Here is a 17,564-nt window from a genome sequence, read left to right as displayed (position 1 = left end):
TGCAACTTTTTTAGCACATCGAAAAGCATTGTGTTTTGGGCCCAAATAGGGTGAAATTACAAAATTTTGCGCTTCGCGATCACACAAACTGGAAACTGGCCCATCAAATAGCAAAACACACCATTTCGGAAAGGGCCCCCCTGACAAAGATGAAAGAAAAAGTTCCCCTGACAAAAAATGAAAGATAAAATCTGGAGGGCAAAGGAAAAGTATTTATGAACACTCCCTAATATAGGCCTAAGAGTTAAGAGTCCTAGTGTCCGGTTTTAATAATATTCTTCTTCCTCGTCTCCTTCTTCAGTTGAGTCAATACTGACCTCTTCATAATCCTTCTCAAGGGCATCCAAATCTTCCCGAGCTTCAGAAAACTCGCCCTCTTCCATACCTTCACCTACGTACCAATGGACGAAAGCACGTTTCGCATACATCATGTCAAATTTTTCATTCAGACGAGCCCAAGCTTGGGCGATGGCTGTTGTGTTGCTCAGCAGGCAGACCGCACGCTCGACCTTAGCCAGATCACCACAAGGTATAACAGTTGGTTTCTGGTCGTTGATACCTACTTTGAAGCCAGTTTTACACCAGTCCACGAAATTAATGGTACGCTTGGTCTTCAAGGTAGCGATAGCTTTGTTGACTTCTGCGGGGACGACATCACCACGGTACAGCAAACAACAGGCCATGTACTTGCTTTTACTAGGATCACAATTTACCATCTGGTTAGTTGGCTCGAAGCATGCGTTGGTGATTTCTGTAACATTAAGCTGCTCATGAAAAGCCTTCTCTACTGAAATAAACGGAGCATGTGACACAAGCGGGAAATGGATACGTGGGTAAGGCACTAAGTTGGTCTGAAACTCATTGAGATCGACATTCAATTGACCTTGGAAGCGAATAGATGCAGTGATTGAAGACACGATCTGGGCGATAAGTCGATTAAGATTGGTGTAGGATGGACGCCCGATATCCAGATTACGACGACAGATGTCGTATATGGCTTCGTTGTCGAGCATGAACGCACAGTCGGAGTGCTCGAGGGTGGTGTGGGTGGTCAGAACGGCGTTGTATGGTTCAACTACAGCAGATGAAATTCGAGGAGCTGGGTAGACGGCAAACTCGAGCTTCGCTTTCTTGCCGTAATCTACGGAGAGACGTTCCATCAGGAGAGAGGTGAAACCTGAACCAGTACCGCCACCGAAGCTGTGGAAGATGAGGAAGCCTTGAAGACCTGTACATTGATCAGCCTGAAACGATAAATTAGTGCACCTTTATTCTCGTGCTTCTTTCGTATAATTTATACTAAATGACTATAATGGTGACGAAATAATCACAAGTAACTATAACATTTTAACCCAGGTGTGGCAGTGACGTCAGTGCGCTTTTCATTGGGTGCAGCTTCAAGTAGCTAGCGGACGCTCAAAGCACTGGCGTACACACGCAATGTACATAGAGACGCCGCAAACATGCGCGCGAGAAACAGCTGCATCAACGCGTTGGCGTCACTGCCACGTCAGGGTGACAAATATAATAACGTCTATAGCTTGATTCACTTTGCAGGTATATACTGCATAGTAAAACATTTATTGCTGGTTATTCTGTCCGCTGGAGTACGGAATTTTACGGTAACGTTGGCGGGACTGCAATTGTGCAAACATACGCTCTACTCGCGTATTGTACAGTTTGTGCACATTTCAACGAGTTAAAATATTTCTCACCATTTTTCTGATCCTGTCACACACTTGATCAATGTGTTCCTTGCCGACTGTGTAGTGGCCACGCGCATAGTTATTGGCCGCATCCTCCTTGCCAGAAATGAGCTGTTCGGGATGGAAGAGCTGACGGTAGGTACCCATGCGAATCTCGTCTGTTACGTAAATAAAATGAAATTTTAAATGTTGGCGAAGCCAACGTAGATTATGTAACATATTTTAGGCTTAAAGATTTTAAATGTTTGCTTTTATATCATCTTCTCTTCCAAAGTTCCCTATACCTTTCTTTCCAGTCTTGTCCGTTTCCTTTCCTTCCCTCTCCTCTCTTGTCAGCATTATTTTTTGTACAATCCTTCCATTTATTTTCCCTTTCAAAGTCATAGAGCTATCAAGCATAAAGTAGCAAGTATTTTCAGAGCTTGTTTCAATATCCAACTGTAACTTACCAACTACAGTCGGCTCCAAATCAACAAATACAGCACGAGGTACGTGTTTTCCTGCAGCGGTTTCACTGAAGAAAGCATTGACGGAGTCCTGTTTACGTTCTCCAATGAGCATATTACTAGGCTTCTGACCATCCGGCAGGATACCATGCTCTAGACAGTACAACTCCCAGCATGCATCGCCCATCTGCACACCGCATTGGCCAACGTGGATTGAGATACATTCACGCTGAAATATGAAGGGAAAAAAAGGAACGCAGTTCGAATACTAAACGGAATATCATGGTTTCAGGAAGAAAAATAAGTTGATTCAGATCAACAATTTTCGTCATTTCAGACAGAACAGAAATAGACATAACAGAGCAATAGCGCTTAAAAACAATAGCCATCAATAGCAATACCCCGCAGGGCTACAAAGATGCAATAGCGATCAAGGTTGCCCCGCAGGGCTACAACGAAACAATGGCGACCACGCTTAAACTATAAACTAGCCCCCCGATAGATGGCAGGGTCTGAAGAATGAGGGAAATTATGGTGTAAAAAGTGAAAAGTATGAAATGGGTGACGGGCTGTCTCTAACCTTTAAAGTTACTCATTGCTTTCTTATTGGGGTTCTACTTGGGCCCCAGTATCAACAAAAAAACATCAAGGCCGTAGGGCCGATAGGCTCGAGGCCAGAGACTCCCATGCGACGACTAAACACTCCAAGTGAACCCAGGGAGATTTGATTACTATCCGGGAATTGCGACTAAAAAAGGTCACAGGTCAGTTGTGGTATATCATCTCTATGACCTGAATTGAAATAGGTCAGTATATTTCCCGACATTCTTAGTAGGCACATCCGTTTCACCATAAACCCTGGAAGATATTTGATAAACATTTTGTCACATTTGATCAATATGATAAAACATTTATAATACAGTAAACATTGGTATAAGAACTATTCTATAGGAAATCGGTTATACCAAGTAACTGATTAGGCATAAAATGCAGGGATATTTATCACCTTGCTGAATAGCCAGACTATGGTACAGTCACTTGCGTGGATTCCGCAAATGTCGGTAGAGGTATAATATCTGTTCTCGAACTGTGACCGTAAGTTCCGCATTGCTCATAATTATGAACTCTCACCCTCCTGGTGAACCTAAAACTAACGGCTCCGCAGGGCATGAAAGCAAAGAGTAACCTTAAGGGTTACGGACTGTTTCTAAAAAAAATCACCTTAATGTTAAAACCTTGAATAACCTTAATGAAATGTAATGTAACTTAAAAATATTAGATTTTATATTCTATAGCGTTAAATGCTTATTCACGTTTAAAATACAGACTAAAGTCAATTATTGATCATATGAATCATTCTACAACTGGTCTTAAAATGATAATATTAATCATTTTAGTGCAGTGACAGCGCCATCTGTTGTTGTTCAGTTTATGGTGTATGTGTTCAAAAACGTTTTGAAGCTATATTTGAGACAATATAATATATAAAAAACATGGTATTTCGTCGGTCGCAACACATAGCGGCGTAGAGTGATTTTCCAAATGTTCCGTTTCACATAGTGGCGTATAGGTTTAGAGCTAGCTATTACCCTATAATAGTTATTCCTTGTTAATTATTAAAGATACAGTTCAATAGTTTGAACCTTAAACTTCAATTTCAAATGGAATCGGGCAACTGAGCGATAACAGTGGAGGAGTATTGACTCCGATATTAGTAGTATATCCTTCATAAATGTTTTGCTCGGAGACATATTTTGTCCTTCACGTACGCCATTATGTGTTGCAACCGACGATTTGATAAGTAAAATTCCTCGCTGAGGTATGGTGAAGGTTGGGGAGGTGTCAGCCGTAAAAAAAACCCATGCACTCAAAAACAATATTGTTCAATGATTGCAGAGTTTAACCTCAACACTACACTATTTTTCTCTCACCTGGAACATTTTCACTAGCTCAACTAGCAGAAGGATATCCCGAATGTAGACAAGTTATCATCACAGCATCACCTTCTGCTGAAGACGCTACTTAGTTCCAGGTGAGAGACAGATAATGTAGTGTAGAGGTCAAATTCTTTAATCATTTTGTCTACCACTATGTATGAATATCCACTCGTAAATATTGTTCAAGGTTGCCCCGCAGTGTTTCAAAGAACCATATTGCTCCAGAAACAAAAGCGATCAAGCTTAAACTATTAATTAGCCTCCGATAGAGGGTAAGGCCTGAAGAATGAAAGACATGAAACTCCACCGGGGAAGTCCATTAGTTGCAAGTCTTCACTATGGGAGTTTCCGGCCTCAGCCCTGCCGGGCTTACTGCCTTGATAGTTTTTTTGTTGATACTGGGCCAAATTTTATAATGATAGTGTTAGATTACTGAATGTTGAAAGATTATGCATTACCCGGGATGCATTAGTATTCGAAACAAAACTACATGCACCATATTGTATATAATTATGTGCATTTAATACTTGTTATGGTTATGACAATGCATGCATACTTCCTTAGATTCGCTTGCGTAAAAATATCCCTGGGTCACTCAGAATAATACGTATGCGAATCCCGGATACGCACGCGCATAAACGAGAACTTTACTACTGCGCTGTATCTCTAATCATGCTACTTCAGACAAATAAATTTTACTTACCATTTTGGCAGATTTTGTGGTTAAATGAAAGTTTCTGAATAATTCTAATCCTTAAATTCGATGGGGAGTAGATTTTGCGTGCTAACGTCTATTAATAGGCCTGCGTTAATGTGTTTTGAATATATGTATATATCGACTGTAAGCATGAGTTGATTTGTAGAAAAGAATATGATGACCTGAGGGAATGGAATTTATTTGAGCAGAAATAGAAAGTTGGAAATTATTGAAGCAAATCCTACGGTAGAGATTGCAATGGTAATACTATGCATTATATATAAATTTAGTTCGTCATTTTTTAGATTTACTCAAGCAAGAAACTTTGAACATTTACATTTTTAACACTTTTGGTGTTATTGTTATACCTTCCAGGTGTCACAAATAACACCAAATAGCGTTAAAAATAACAATCGTGGGTGCGGTCTTCTATTGACTCCTACCGGTGTTACTTTTAACACCCGAGTTTTTGCAGCGTACCTCCAGCACACAGAAACGAATCCGTCTAGGCTATGATGAGCACAAAATATGGTTTCACACGTTTTGGGCTAGTCAACGGAACTACTATTTATACATATAGCCAAGCAAACATGGGCAGTAAACAATATACCGAAAAACAAAGTAATCTTTTCTATTATAAGCTGTCCTCCCTCCTCTTCATCAGCTCTGAACCCAATGTCCCGTGCGTATAGATAACGACTGATGGTCGATTTGAGTCTACGAGAGCCTTGTTCACCTTCTGTAAAAATCTGCCATGATCTGGTGATATCGGGAATTCCTTCACGGGAGATATTCCTTCCATATTATAGCAAATACGAATATTTAACACGTGTAAGCACTGAGAAGTTTAATGGGGTTTTGAAGATCTATCGTTTAGGATTCAAACATGATTATTCGGCTTGACAAAGATAGACGAAGACGTGTTTTTGTTTTTACTGCTTTTATTTTCCACAAAATGGTTCAAAATTGAAAGACAGTACGAAAAGGTGACAAAAGCCAGTCTTGTTCACCATACCGCTCCCCCCTTATATTTAAATACTATAATAGCTCCCTCCCCTCCATGAGCCTTTTTTGAAGAATGGCGGACACAATTATAGCAGGGCGATGTTCAGTTTGGGACAAACTCAAAATGTTTTACCCAAACTAAACATCGCCCTCCTATTGTGACCGTCATTCTTCAACAAGGCTTATTATGCAATCAGTAGTATCGTAGCCAGGAATTTAGTGTGAGGAGGCAAAGCCAAATTTTCATCCCCATTTGTCAATTTTGGGTCCCATTTTTAGTAATTTTAAGGACACTTTACTCTTTGCCATCCCCATTATATCCCTGAAATTTTTCTGGGAGGGGCCGCTCCAACTCCCGATAAATTACGTGAAATCGGGCAACAATATTGAGTGCTAGTGCCGAACACCTTGTAACAAATAAATAAGAGTATGTTTATGACACTCGAGTTTTCGATACCATAATTAATAATGCCAAATTGAATCAAGAAGCTAGTATGATTCTGTCCATCAACTGGGGACTTCCAGGCCATGAGCGCCATCTCTTAGATTGTATTGCTATAACATCAGTAAAGTAAGTAAGTATTGAAAGAAGATGGCACTAATGTTAGTCGCACATAGTCGTCAGCAAAGATCATACCGTACATTGTCACACACTAGAGAGTTGAGAAAAGGTTAACAATTATAGAGCACTGGGCCACGACCCTTGTCCGAATAGGTAACGCAATTAAGTATTATATATATTTAGCATATCTGCTTACTATCGAGCGCAGTTTAACATGCAAACAGGGAGAGCTCCATCCACAAAAGTTGGGTCAACAATAGACCTTTTTCCCTCTTTCCCATCATGCACTATTCCAGGGGGGTATGAGTGTCGCAAAATACATCATCTCCCAGGGGGAGTACAGAGTTATGTTCATTACAGTCTGGAATACGGACATTTCGACTGGTGCCTTCATCACAAAAAAGGAATCCCCGATAATGATGATAATGGCGCCACGATCACTGATACCTTTCGGGGAAAAAAAACAACATTTCTATGCCTTATGGACATGGTGTATTCACCCAAAAAAGTTTCCCGTTATTGAAACCTAACTTTGTATACATTTTATAGACCTAATGGTGAAAAACTGATGACGGGACACGCAGTGGTATTTTACCGGCGTCCGTTTCACTTTTTTTTCGGAGTTGAAAATAAAACGAACACAAAATCTCTTACACAGATGTTCTGCATCGCTCCGTAACTGCAGCACTCGTGTATTCAATAATTGCATAATTAGTAACATCGACGGTCTTTACGATAATCCGCATATATGGAATCAGTATGCCCATATTAATACAAAATAATTGCAACGTCCTGGCAAAGACCATCGGATGCACACGATCTATGAGGTTGATGAACTACGTCATACCCCCCTGGAATAGTGCATTGTGGGATAGAGGGAAAAAGGTCTATAGACAACTTCGCGTAAACTGTGTAAAGAAACAAAGTACACGTAGCCCCCAAATCTAATCTGCATGTTCACGTTTAGTTGCTACATAAGTTTATAGCATATGAACGTGTAATTTTTTGGAAAATTTCAGTCCATAATATTTTCGTCGGTACATTAACAAGTTTATGCCCACGTACATGTTGCACCCAATCTAATCTGTCTGTTTACGTTGCTAAAGTTTCAGTCCGCACCAACTGCGTGCCAGGGCGTAGATTGTCATGCTAACGCACACGTGGGTACATTCTCAAAGGACCTCGTTGTGTCCGATGTATGTGCAAGTGCTCCAAAATCCTAGCAATACATACGCACACCATAGACTGTAGACCAGTCTATGCGCGCACTATTATAAAGGTATGTTATTTGAATCACGATGCATTTTAATGGATGTCTTGCTTCTCCTGCGTCGTCTTTTGTGTACAAATATTTGATGTCTTTTGTGGTAGATTCCTATGCGAAAACCATACCAGCACCTTCATGGTGATGTGAACTGAAATAAAATACAAAACGTACAAGATTACACACTGTAGTGTGTTAGGAAAAACAACAACTGTGTTTAAAATCTTATACTCTTCCTTTCTGTGTAGGTAAGGCGCCAACAGTATAATACCTCAAGACTATTAAAGATAGTAGCTATCATGACAATGGAGAACTATTGTGAAATCAGAAAATGATTCGCGTCTGACGATCCTGTCAATCAAACTCCCACGGCCCGTAGCATCGCGTAACGGTACTTTCCTTAGTTACATGCATGATGCTAACCAATCACAGGCCGTGTTGGAGTTTATTTGTCAGACACGAACAATTTTTTTCTGACTTACATTATTTTATAGACAGACATTGGCGTGCACGTCACAGACTCGGTCGGTTTGTGCGAATTCCAGTGTCTGGGGTATTTTCAATTTGGGTATCTGCAAATGTTGTAAACATGCTGTCAGAGGGCCATCAAACCACTAAGGGGAGCAAATTTCCCAATCGTCCCGCTCACCCAGTACTAAACACTGAAGTCAAACTACCATGGTTAGCGCGAAAACATTTTAACGCTAAAATGTGTCAACATTAGGACAATATTGTGGCATGAGACCTGGCCAGAAGGAAGTTCAAGATGCACATGATACATTTTGGTCAATTTTGAGTCGGGAGAAACTTGCCCCTTACCCCGGCTGGTACACCTCTGACTGGTATAAATGCAAGGACGAGTGCATTGGTTGGAACTACAATGTCTCTTGATAATAGAAAGTAAAACATGTCGGATATTGTCGGATATACTATACTAGCTAGCCTACAATACTGGCCCATACTGCCCACGAAATAATGTATGGACAAATTACAGTTTTTACCGAACTTGGGGTTTCACCTATAAATATATGATTTCAGGCAGTTGGTATACCTTCATAATATCTGAAACACTACAGCTTTAAAGACATAGCCCTAAACCCAGTGTCCATGGGCGATTTGAAGAGACGCAAAGCCCTGGGAGAATTTTGAAAAAGGGAACCCTCTGGTTCTGATTCCAATCGTCATTCATTTTGTGCTGTTTGAGACAACTTGTATAACAGTGCTCCTTTATGGATGCGAGTCATGGGTTATCACCAATATGGAAAGCAAAAGCAGCCCTTTTGCTACATAAAGCATGCGGATCGTATCCCAAATGAAATCATCTAAAGCTGACCAACATTATTACTCCCCTACCCTGGTCATCCAAGTTAGGGCCGATCAACGCAAATTCCTGGGCCATGTACTTCGCCTGCCGGACAATGAGCCAATGAGGTGGACAATGCAATGAGCCCCCCCCCCCCTAGAAACTGGACCGTCGGTACATCACTGGTCATCGGTGCGCGACAGTTTCCGAGCCGAGTGTACCTCAGGAGAATACAGCACTCTAATACACGTTTACCAAATTGGCCAAAATCTGTGCTTCTTCCTTTTCGCTTGTTTCAGTAAAAATTGAACCAAAGTTTGGTTTATTTAATCATTAATGTTGCACATTTTCACCTGCTCCGCGTACTTATCCAGTTTGGGCCCCTCCCACTTCCGAAAACCTGGCTACGCCTCTGGGTATACGAGCAAGTGCACATTCGGTTCCCGTGATCTTACCTGTTAAAAGAGCAAGTACAAGAAATGCCCGTTGCAACATCGAGCCTCGTAAGAGAGTCAGCACCACAATATACAGAGACGGTGTAACAATTACTAAACACCAACAAAGGACTATAATTAATGGCATTGTTCTACGTGGAAGTATCCGATGAACTCGAGACTTGTCGTAACCTTCAAATGTGTTATGCTTCACGAAATAAGCATATTCGTCATCCTGTAGTGGATAAGAGTGTAAATAGAATAAGAATAAGATACCGGGGTTTATAAGATTATAATATGCATTTGACTCTTGCCTTTTCGAAAGCGTTTGACTCTATTGATCGCATACTGGTCTTTTTTTATAAAGTGATGATAGGTCCTCGTACCAATCAGTTGATGCCTTTTCTTTCTATATAATAATGCCAGACCAATATCCCAATCAGTAACACTTAATAAAGTTCTTTAAATTTGTGTTCCAGCGGTGGTACTTTGAATGAAATCTGGCAAGTTTATGCTAAAGACTTCAAACTACCTAGACATTATTCAGCATCGAAGTGGTTACGTAATTCTCTTGGTTACCGGATCACGCTATTTTGGTATGCCTTCGAGGGCCATATACTTCGTGTGGTGATTGTTTCGATCGTGGTTCATTACTCAAGTGCGCGCGTGATCCCGTTGACATAGTAACATTACGTTACTTCGATGCTAAATTTAGGCGTCATACCTTTTTTCGGTACATGTCGTAACAATATTCGGCACATTCTTTTTCTGTAGTAGTTGGTATGTCATCAATCAGCACACGTCTAAAAAACAAAATCAAGCAACAACATAAACAGCATCATAATCAGCTGGAAAGTGTTCTGTTATGTACTCCGAATTACTTCTGACAATATCTCTGCTTAATGTTTACACACACCCCACACCAGCCCCCCCCCCCCACACACACACACACACCCCCACCCCTCACACACACACCCCCACAAACAAAAACACTGAAGCAACACGATTCTTGAAAGTGAGAGTACCATTACACTTCATACATAGAGCATCTTCGCAGCAAACACAAAAATATTTTAAGACGTTATAAACGTATTATTACACGTTTTGGTTTTGGTCAAAACGTTTTAATAACATTTAATGTCGGGTTGTATGAAGATCATAAAATGTTTATTGTGAAATAACACTGCAACAATATATCAAAATGTTGTCAAAATTTTATTGCAAAATGTTTTTTGGCAAACATTTTGGCAATATATTTTGACAACCTAAAATAACATTATGTTAGAATGTTTTCCATTAAGGTTTCAAAAATGTTTCCAAAATGTTACTAAAACGTTATACCCTTTTCTGTAAAACGTTTTTGCGTTTGTTGGGTTGTTAGTATCCAAATTATTGATCAATCTGTTACCTTACCTTCCTGTGACATGGAAGACCATTTTCTTTCCTTGAAATAGATTTTCTAAAGTAGGGTGTGCTCCATTGATTGTGTCGTATCCTATACAGCTGTCATACATTGCTGGAACTAAAACATAAAGACGTTTCAACACGTAGTTTAGCGGTAATATCGACCTACTCAACTTTGCCAACTACCCAATTTTGGGTTTTGGTTTTGGTGAAAACGTTTTAATATTGAAATATAAACATCAAATGTCGGGTTTGAAGGTCATGAAAACGTTTAAAAACGTTCTGTATAAAAACACTACAACAAATTTTTAAAAGTTAAAAAAAAATTTAATTGTCGAAAATAGTTTTTGCACACATGTTTTGACAAATATTTCGTCAACACTTAAATAACATCATGTTAGAATATTTTGTAGTAAGTTTTCCAAACATGTTTTTGAATGTTATCAGATAGCATGTTACTATTGAGGCCAGCGAAGTCGCATAAATGTAAGAGGCGTTGTACAAATTCACTTACATAATCGCTTGCAACTCAATACCTGAATGGATTTTATTGGATTCACGCTATATTTCCCTCCCTGATTCATATTATGGTGACTGACACTCGGCATGCAAAGTACAACCAATACTGGCTTCATCTGTTCATTTTGAAAATTGTTGAATTGTGAAGTATTATGCCTATAGACGAATCCAACGAGCCAAGTGATGGTTAGAATTCAGTCGGCCATTACTGGGTCCAGTCTGCACCAAACTGGTGATGTTACTGCCCAATTGGGTGGATTAAATCCGCTTAAAATCGATGTTGAATTGTATTGTGTTGTAAACTTTCATTCTTTTGTCTACGTGTAACACGGGTGATGGAATGCAGTTTAATATCCCCGCCAAGGCCATATTATTTCACATTTTAGGTGGGATAGACCTAAAGGGGACCCAGCTATGGCTGCCATTGAGGTGTAGGAATGCGTGAAAATGGATTCGTCTATACCTCGGCTTCTGTAAATATCCATAATTAATTATAGGTTGTCCGAGATATTCTCCTTTTGGCATGTTTGGTAAACGAGTCACTGATATCTTTATTATTATTGCTTTCACATTTTGTCCCAAAAAATCGGGAATAACAAAAATATATGTGACGGCGTTTGACTTACCTGAGCCTTTCAACCCCTCAACAGCCATTGCGAAGCCTTTAGTTCTGGGTAAGAGATGGTGCTTGAAAGGTTCGATCCCACGTTTTTCAGCATGAATGAGGGACTGTGCATGGTCATAGTCGGAAAATCGTGTACCTTCACAAAATAATAAGGTCTACAAACATGATAAAACACACAATTAATTATCAATAAAGTTTTACCAATATTGTTTTAATTGCATTTTCTTCTTTTCACAAGGTTATTATCTTACTATAGGAGAAAGTGCCCCTCTGACAAAAAATTAAAGAGAAAATCAAGAGGGCAAAGGAAAAGAAAAGGGGCAAAATTCAGCACGATCATGTGCCAAAATAGTGTAAAATACAAAAAAAAAAAAAATTGTCGTCCCAACAGGTTAAATACCACTAATAGGCCTGGGCGATACATTGAAATACGACGAGTAACTATTTGTTTTCTGAAAAGACTGCATTAAAATCGCTGAAATTGGTCAAGTTATATAGCCAAAAAAGTACTTTTAGGGTTTGATGCTTCAAAATGGTACATTTTCTCTCATTATATGACATTTTTGTTGTAATAGTACCAAAATTCATACGCACGGCTTCGGTTTTAGTAAATATTCGCCCTACCATATTGTAACTTTCAGCTTCGAGGGCGCACTGTCATTTGAAGGTGTATACGGTTCAGTGCGTTAAAACAAGAAAAGTCTCAGATCAACCTATGTTGACTTTTTAATCATTTGGCATCTAAATCATATAGTTTCACCTGATATTAGTGGCATTTAACTGTGAGAGTTCTGAATATGAGAAAATTCCACCCGAAATTAGTCATTTTCCCATTGAAACCCGTGTAATACATAATTAGTGGTATTTAACCAACAAACCCTTTTTGGAAGCTCGAAGACATACAGTCTCTATGACAGTCTATGTATTATATGATGTAATTTTTTTTTTCGTCTGTGCCCCCGTAATTTTATTTTGCCCCCCCCCCCCCCCCCCCCGACCAAAAAGATGGCTACGACCCTGCCCTCCTCCTCGTGGCCTGACCTATGATTTACTTACCACACAGTTCAATGGATAATTCCCGTACGTCGCAAAGCCTTTGATAACGTTCTGTCTGTTTTTGGTGCTATCCTTGCCGATGAAAATAAATTCGAGGAGCACAAAGGACCATCCTATCAGCGGGATGTATCGCAACCAATTCATGACTAGACACTTGCAATTCTGCGGGGAAATGGGAAATATAAAATAAAGCAAATACAAAGTACATGCATCATCCGATCACGATACGCAAAATCATGCTATTCAAGGCATGAGAACACTTTAACCGGCCTCACTCTACTGGGACCGCCCCAGTCAAAGCTGGTGAACTATTTGTTTTGGTCAATATCGGTACCACATTTGAGTGGGGCCAGAGTCGAGTGGGCGGCCCCAGTGGAGTGAGGCTGTTTTGTGTTCTCATACCTAGGTGGATACACTGTTTAAACACCCATTCATATTTCCTTGTTACTTTATGAGGTAAACCGTTGCCAGTGAATGATGTTTGCATCCAACCAAATGGGTTTTATCACTGCTGTGAAAATACGGAGCATTTGAATATATCCGAGTTGTTTACTATTAAACACCTTGTTCTTAAAAAACTTACATGGAAGGAGCACATTCTCGTCGAAAGACTCGTTGCCCTACACGCCATGTTGGATATGCTTAAGATGAACAGATAGAAGTTTGCCCATAGACTGATATGTCGTCAGTCCATGGGTGTGATGTCTCTCTTCTGTCATACGCGATCCTACATGCTCAATAGTGGTAACGATCTTTTCGTGATCTCTCAAGCAGTCTCCTCCAGCACCACATTTCAAAGATCTTCTTTTTATGTCACGCTCGAAATCCGATCAAATTACACAACATTAGGACTCTCGCGGACCCAATTTATAGTCCGTGACTCCAAATGAGGCGGAGATTCACCAGTTGACCTGAACCCGGAACAAACTGTTTGGAACCCCTGGCTTAGAGCTATAGTCTACTTACCCCCAGAATACCAACTCTATCTCCAATGAGCCAAGTGATCATAAAATCCACTGAACATCTGTGATTCATAACCAATAGCGCATGCTCGTTGCCAACGTGATACCATTGTTCTTCTGGGATGGTCACATGAAGCTCGATTTCTGCCCAGTAGTCGCAGAGAAAAACAAGTTCTGAAAGAATATTAATTATACATAATCATGTAAAAAATTTAGATTGCGTCATTCTGAAGAATCATGAAAGCATTAGGAATGAAATCAAAACTCAACCGGCGGTCGACCGCCGGTTCCAGGCGGTTTTGTCCGGTTGGAGCCAGTTTATATTGTTCTAAACAATGGAACGCGGTTCAACCGCCGGTAGAGTTTTGATTTCACCCCTTAGTTACTTAAGGTCAGTCAGATTGGATAGCTATTGTGAATTGGTTGAATCGTCATTATGCAGTATATAATACTGTCCGTTTTTCCTATTCAGTGCACACACAGCGCTCCAAATGATGATTGACCTCTAGCTCACTCACTGTACTGTAGACATAGACAATAGATTATTTAGTGAGCTGGTGGGAAAACCTTCACCCAATATTAGCCATAGAGGCTGACAGGTGAATTATAATATTCATCCTTAACATACTACAATTTGAAGTAAAAAATGTCACGGGAAAGCTGTTGTCGAGCTATTTTTCCGAAGAGAGAATTCCAAAATTTCATAGCAGTCGGACGTGTAATTGCAATGGCAAATTGTGCTCAACAGCTGACTTGTGGTAGCTCCAACTTCGAAGGGGCACCGTCGGGCGATCGGTTTGATCAATTTTCGCCATAGAAGCTGAAAATAAACTTCAATTCTTTCCCTCTATGGTCATCTAAATATTATTAAAATGCGATTTTGGGAAGATTGTTGTCGAGCCCTCCCAAATATGGAGTTCTGACTGCCCAATAGAGAGCTAAAAAATGAAAAACTTATTTCCAAACCGTGTTAAGTCTAAAACCACATGTTTCTCATTTACTTGTGTGATACAATCACAATTACTCTGACAAGTTTGACATGAGTTGTACCATCAACAAGCCTGGTTAACAATATGCATACTATTGTTCTCACTTGGGAAACAAAGGCCACGCACAGTATTGTACTGTGCGTTTGCTTTGTAATGGTGCATCCAACTGAAATCATGATACCTATTTCACCACAGCCCATTGCAATAATGCACAGGTAAATCAGAAACATGTGCTTGTGGATTTAACCATGGATATGAGACACCTGATTTAACATAGTTGAGCTGTTTTCAATGAGGCTTATCTTGGTTTAATGGGGTTTAAGTCCTGCAAAGGTCGTGGTGAATTCTGCTGTGGACATGACTGCATAATGACCTCTCAGGCGAAAAATGTTATAGTTATTTTGAAGCGGGCTTAACGAAGAATTCAAATATCACAGTTACACTTTTGTAGACTTGTGGTTCTTGAGTTACTGAGTGTCGAACCCAAATTTAGAACCTTGTCTGAACTTATAGCACGGCACTTGCACGTTTCCCTAACATATATTACTGGGGGTCTCAACTTTGGTTTTGGTGGGGTCCAAAATGATTGCAAATGCACCCGAGTCTGTACTAAATGGCTGAAAATGTACCGCGAATCTGCCGCACATCCCCGTATCCGCAATTGCACAAAGAATCCCCCCACGGATAATTCTACACATTTTAGGGCGAATATCGAAATGGTGGCCAAACTATCTGTGCCAAAACTCGTTCACCCCCCTCTTTCGACCTGCCCAAAATGTTTGCCCCTCCCTTCCCAATTTAGTCTGGCCCCCCCCCCTCCCCGTAAAGTCATAAATCATCACCCGGGGTATTTGCGCCAGCATTATAGCCCATGTAAAATAAAATTCAATATGATATTAGGACTAATAATACTTCATACATATTTAACTACCACACATGGTACTGGTAGTTTATATGATATGTACCGCAGTGGTAGTAGGCTACTTGTGTAATATAGTTATTTCTAAATATAAGCTTAATGCTACTCGGTTTGGTATACATGTATTGTATACACACTGTGACTGTGTTTACTTGCCTGCCCAATGCAGATACACCAATTTACAGTTGACAATCCGGTAGATATCCTTACTAAATGGCCATATGAAAATCGTCAATGTTTGTATCGTACATACAATCAAACCACTGACAACGAAGACGAAAACGAGAATGAACTGAGCAATTGGTGAACGTTTAATTGACACTGGAATAGACATAATATAATTATACTCGCTTTGGTTCAATTACAGCTGCTGATTTTTTCCACACCGACGCTGATAAAAAAAATATGCATGGTTTATTGGTTAAGTATTCTTTAGTTCAATATGACCTGATCCATTATGTGTTTTGTTGTCGCTTTAAGTTCAGAGTAATTTGACAAATCCGGCTATGAAACCTTTGACCTGAGTGTGTTCTATTTCAATGGTCTGCTCTTTTTGGTGCACGGTTAGTTGGAGTAGCTGATTATTGTACTTAGTCGTGGTAACTATGGACGCTAACTCGCGAAGCTTCGCGAAACTGAGAGGTCCTATCCCGGGGTCCTCTAATACCAGCTTTAGTATGTCTAATGCCGGCTAAATAACTGTTATTAAACTTGAATATTTTGTTATTATTTAGCCGGTGAGGCAGATTTTCCAGAGATTCTATGAAAATATCGGTTGGTTAATTAACAAAAAATCAGTAAAATTAAGGGTTTTAGCCCGTAGCCTGTACTTTAACAAGGAAAAGGGGCTGTGAATTTATGGAATTTTTCGAATTTCCAGTTTTCACGTACGCAGGATTATTTGGAAGGTGGTGCAGAATTTCCAAAAATCCAAAATGTGACCTTAAGTTCCAAAATTCGGTTGCATGCAAAATATGGACTTTACAGCTCTTTACCCCTACTTTTGAGGACTATAATTGTTTGTTTGACCGTATGGACACACACTTGGGTCCTTAGAGGCTGTGCAATAATAAGGCCAAAAATGTTGTTGTGTTGCCCTTAGCGACCGACCCTAAATCCTGAAAAATCAGGGTAACATTTTTTTAATGGCAATTTTTACAGAAATGTTCAAAAACCCAATGTTTTCACTTAAAATTAATATTTTATTTAAAGACTGGTCTTAATTGATTATCTAACAAGTATCCAGTAGTAAAAGTGGACAAATTTTCCTAATGGAAGAAGCCTTACTTAAGGGATCTAAAATGAGCGTTTATTGCGTTTCGACAGTATTTTTTGTGGGACATGAGAGCACCTCAGACCTATCGAATTGCATTCTGAATACGAAGCATGTCTTTCTGATATCAAATAATTTTGATTTTTGAAAATCACAATATAATACAAATTTTATGACAAATTATAAAAATTTGATATTTTTCAAATTTTTGATATATAACAGTCCTCGAAGTAAATTATATAAATCTAATGACATATTCTTAAAGTGTATGTAGCAGGGAGGAAAAGCCGACGGTCAATTGAAAATTTTGACCTTTCATATTGAAGATATGGATTTTTTCCCAAAAAGACCTTTTTTTTTTGGTGTTTTGGGAAAAAAATCCATATCTTCAATACGAAAGGTCAAAATTTTCAATTGATCGTCGGCTTTTCATCCCACCTACATACACTTTAAGTATAAATCA

General features: G+C 39.6%; 2 protein-coding genes across 2 annotated transcripts in view; both read right to left on the bottom strand.

The window, feature by feature from the left end:
- Window positions 1-233: 233 nt before the first annotated feature.
- LOC140157134 (tubulin alpha-1C chain-like) lies at window positions 234-4,923 on the bottom strand. Its single transcript, XM_072180213.1, has 4 exons — window positions 4,793-4,923; window positions 2,156-2,381; window positions 1,716-1,864; window positions 234-1,244 (listed from the first exon to the last, which is right to left on the bottom strand). Exons 1-4 carry the CDS (start codon window positions 4,793-4,795, stop codon window positions 267-269), a joined length of 1,356 nt encoding a protein of 451 aa, XP_072036314.1. The 5' UTR covers window positions 4,796-4,923; the 3' UTR covers window positions 234-266.
- Window positions 4,924-5,741: 818 nt separating this feature from the next.
- The window catches only part of LOC140157835 (uncharacterized), a 39,784-nt gene continuing 27,961 nt past the window's right edge, over window positions 5,742-17,564 (bottom strand). The window contains exons 10-18 of the mRNA XM_072181083.1: window positions 15,985-16,188; window positions 13,925-14,094; window positions 12,959-13,120; window positions 11,904-12,057; window positions 10,768-10,876; window positions 10,079-10,157; window positions 9,376-9,589; window positions 7,249-7,768; window positions 5,742-6,615 (exon numbers count right to left, since the gene is read on the bottom strand). Coding sequence (XP_072037184.1) covers window positions 7,659-7,768; window positions 9,376-9,589; window positions 10,079-10,157; window positions 10,768-10,876; window positions 11,904-12,057; window positions 12,959-13,120; window positions 13,925-14,094; window positions 15,985-16,188 — 1,202 coding nt within the window. The 3' untranslated portion in view covers window positions 5,742-6,615; window positions 7,249-7,658. The remainder of the gene's footprint in view (window positions 6,616-7,248; window positions 7,769-9,375; window positions 9,590-10,078; window positions 10,158-10,767; window positions 10,877-11,903; window positions 12,058-12,958; window positions 13,121-13,924; window positions 14,095-15,984; window positions 16,189-17,564) is intronic.

This window comes from Amphiura filiformis, chromosome 7, assembly GCF_039555335.1.
Source record: "Amphiura filiformis chromosome 7, Afil_fr2py, whole genome shotgun sequence".
In the NCBI taxonomy this organism is placed as follows: domain Eukaryota; kingdom Metazoa; phylum Echinodermata; class Ophiuroidea; order Amphilepidida; family Amphiuridae; genus Amphiura; species Amphiura filiformis.
This window is presented reverse-complemented; position numbering and strand designations above follow the sequence as displayed.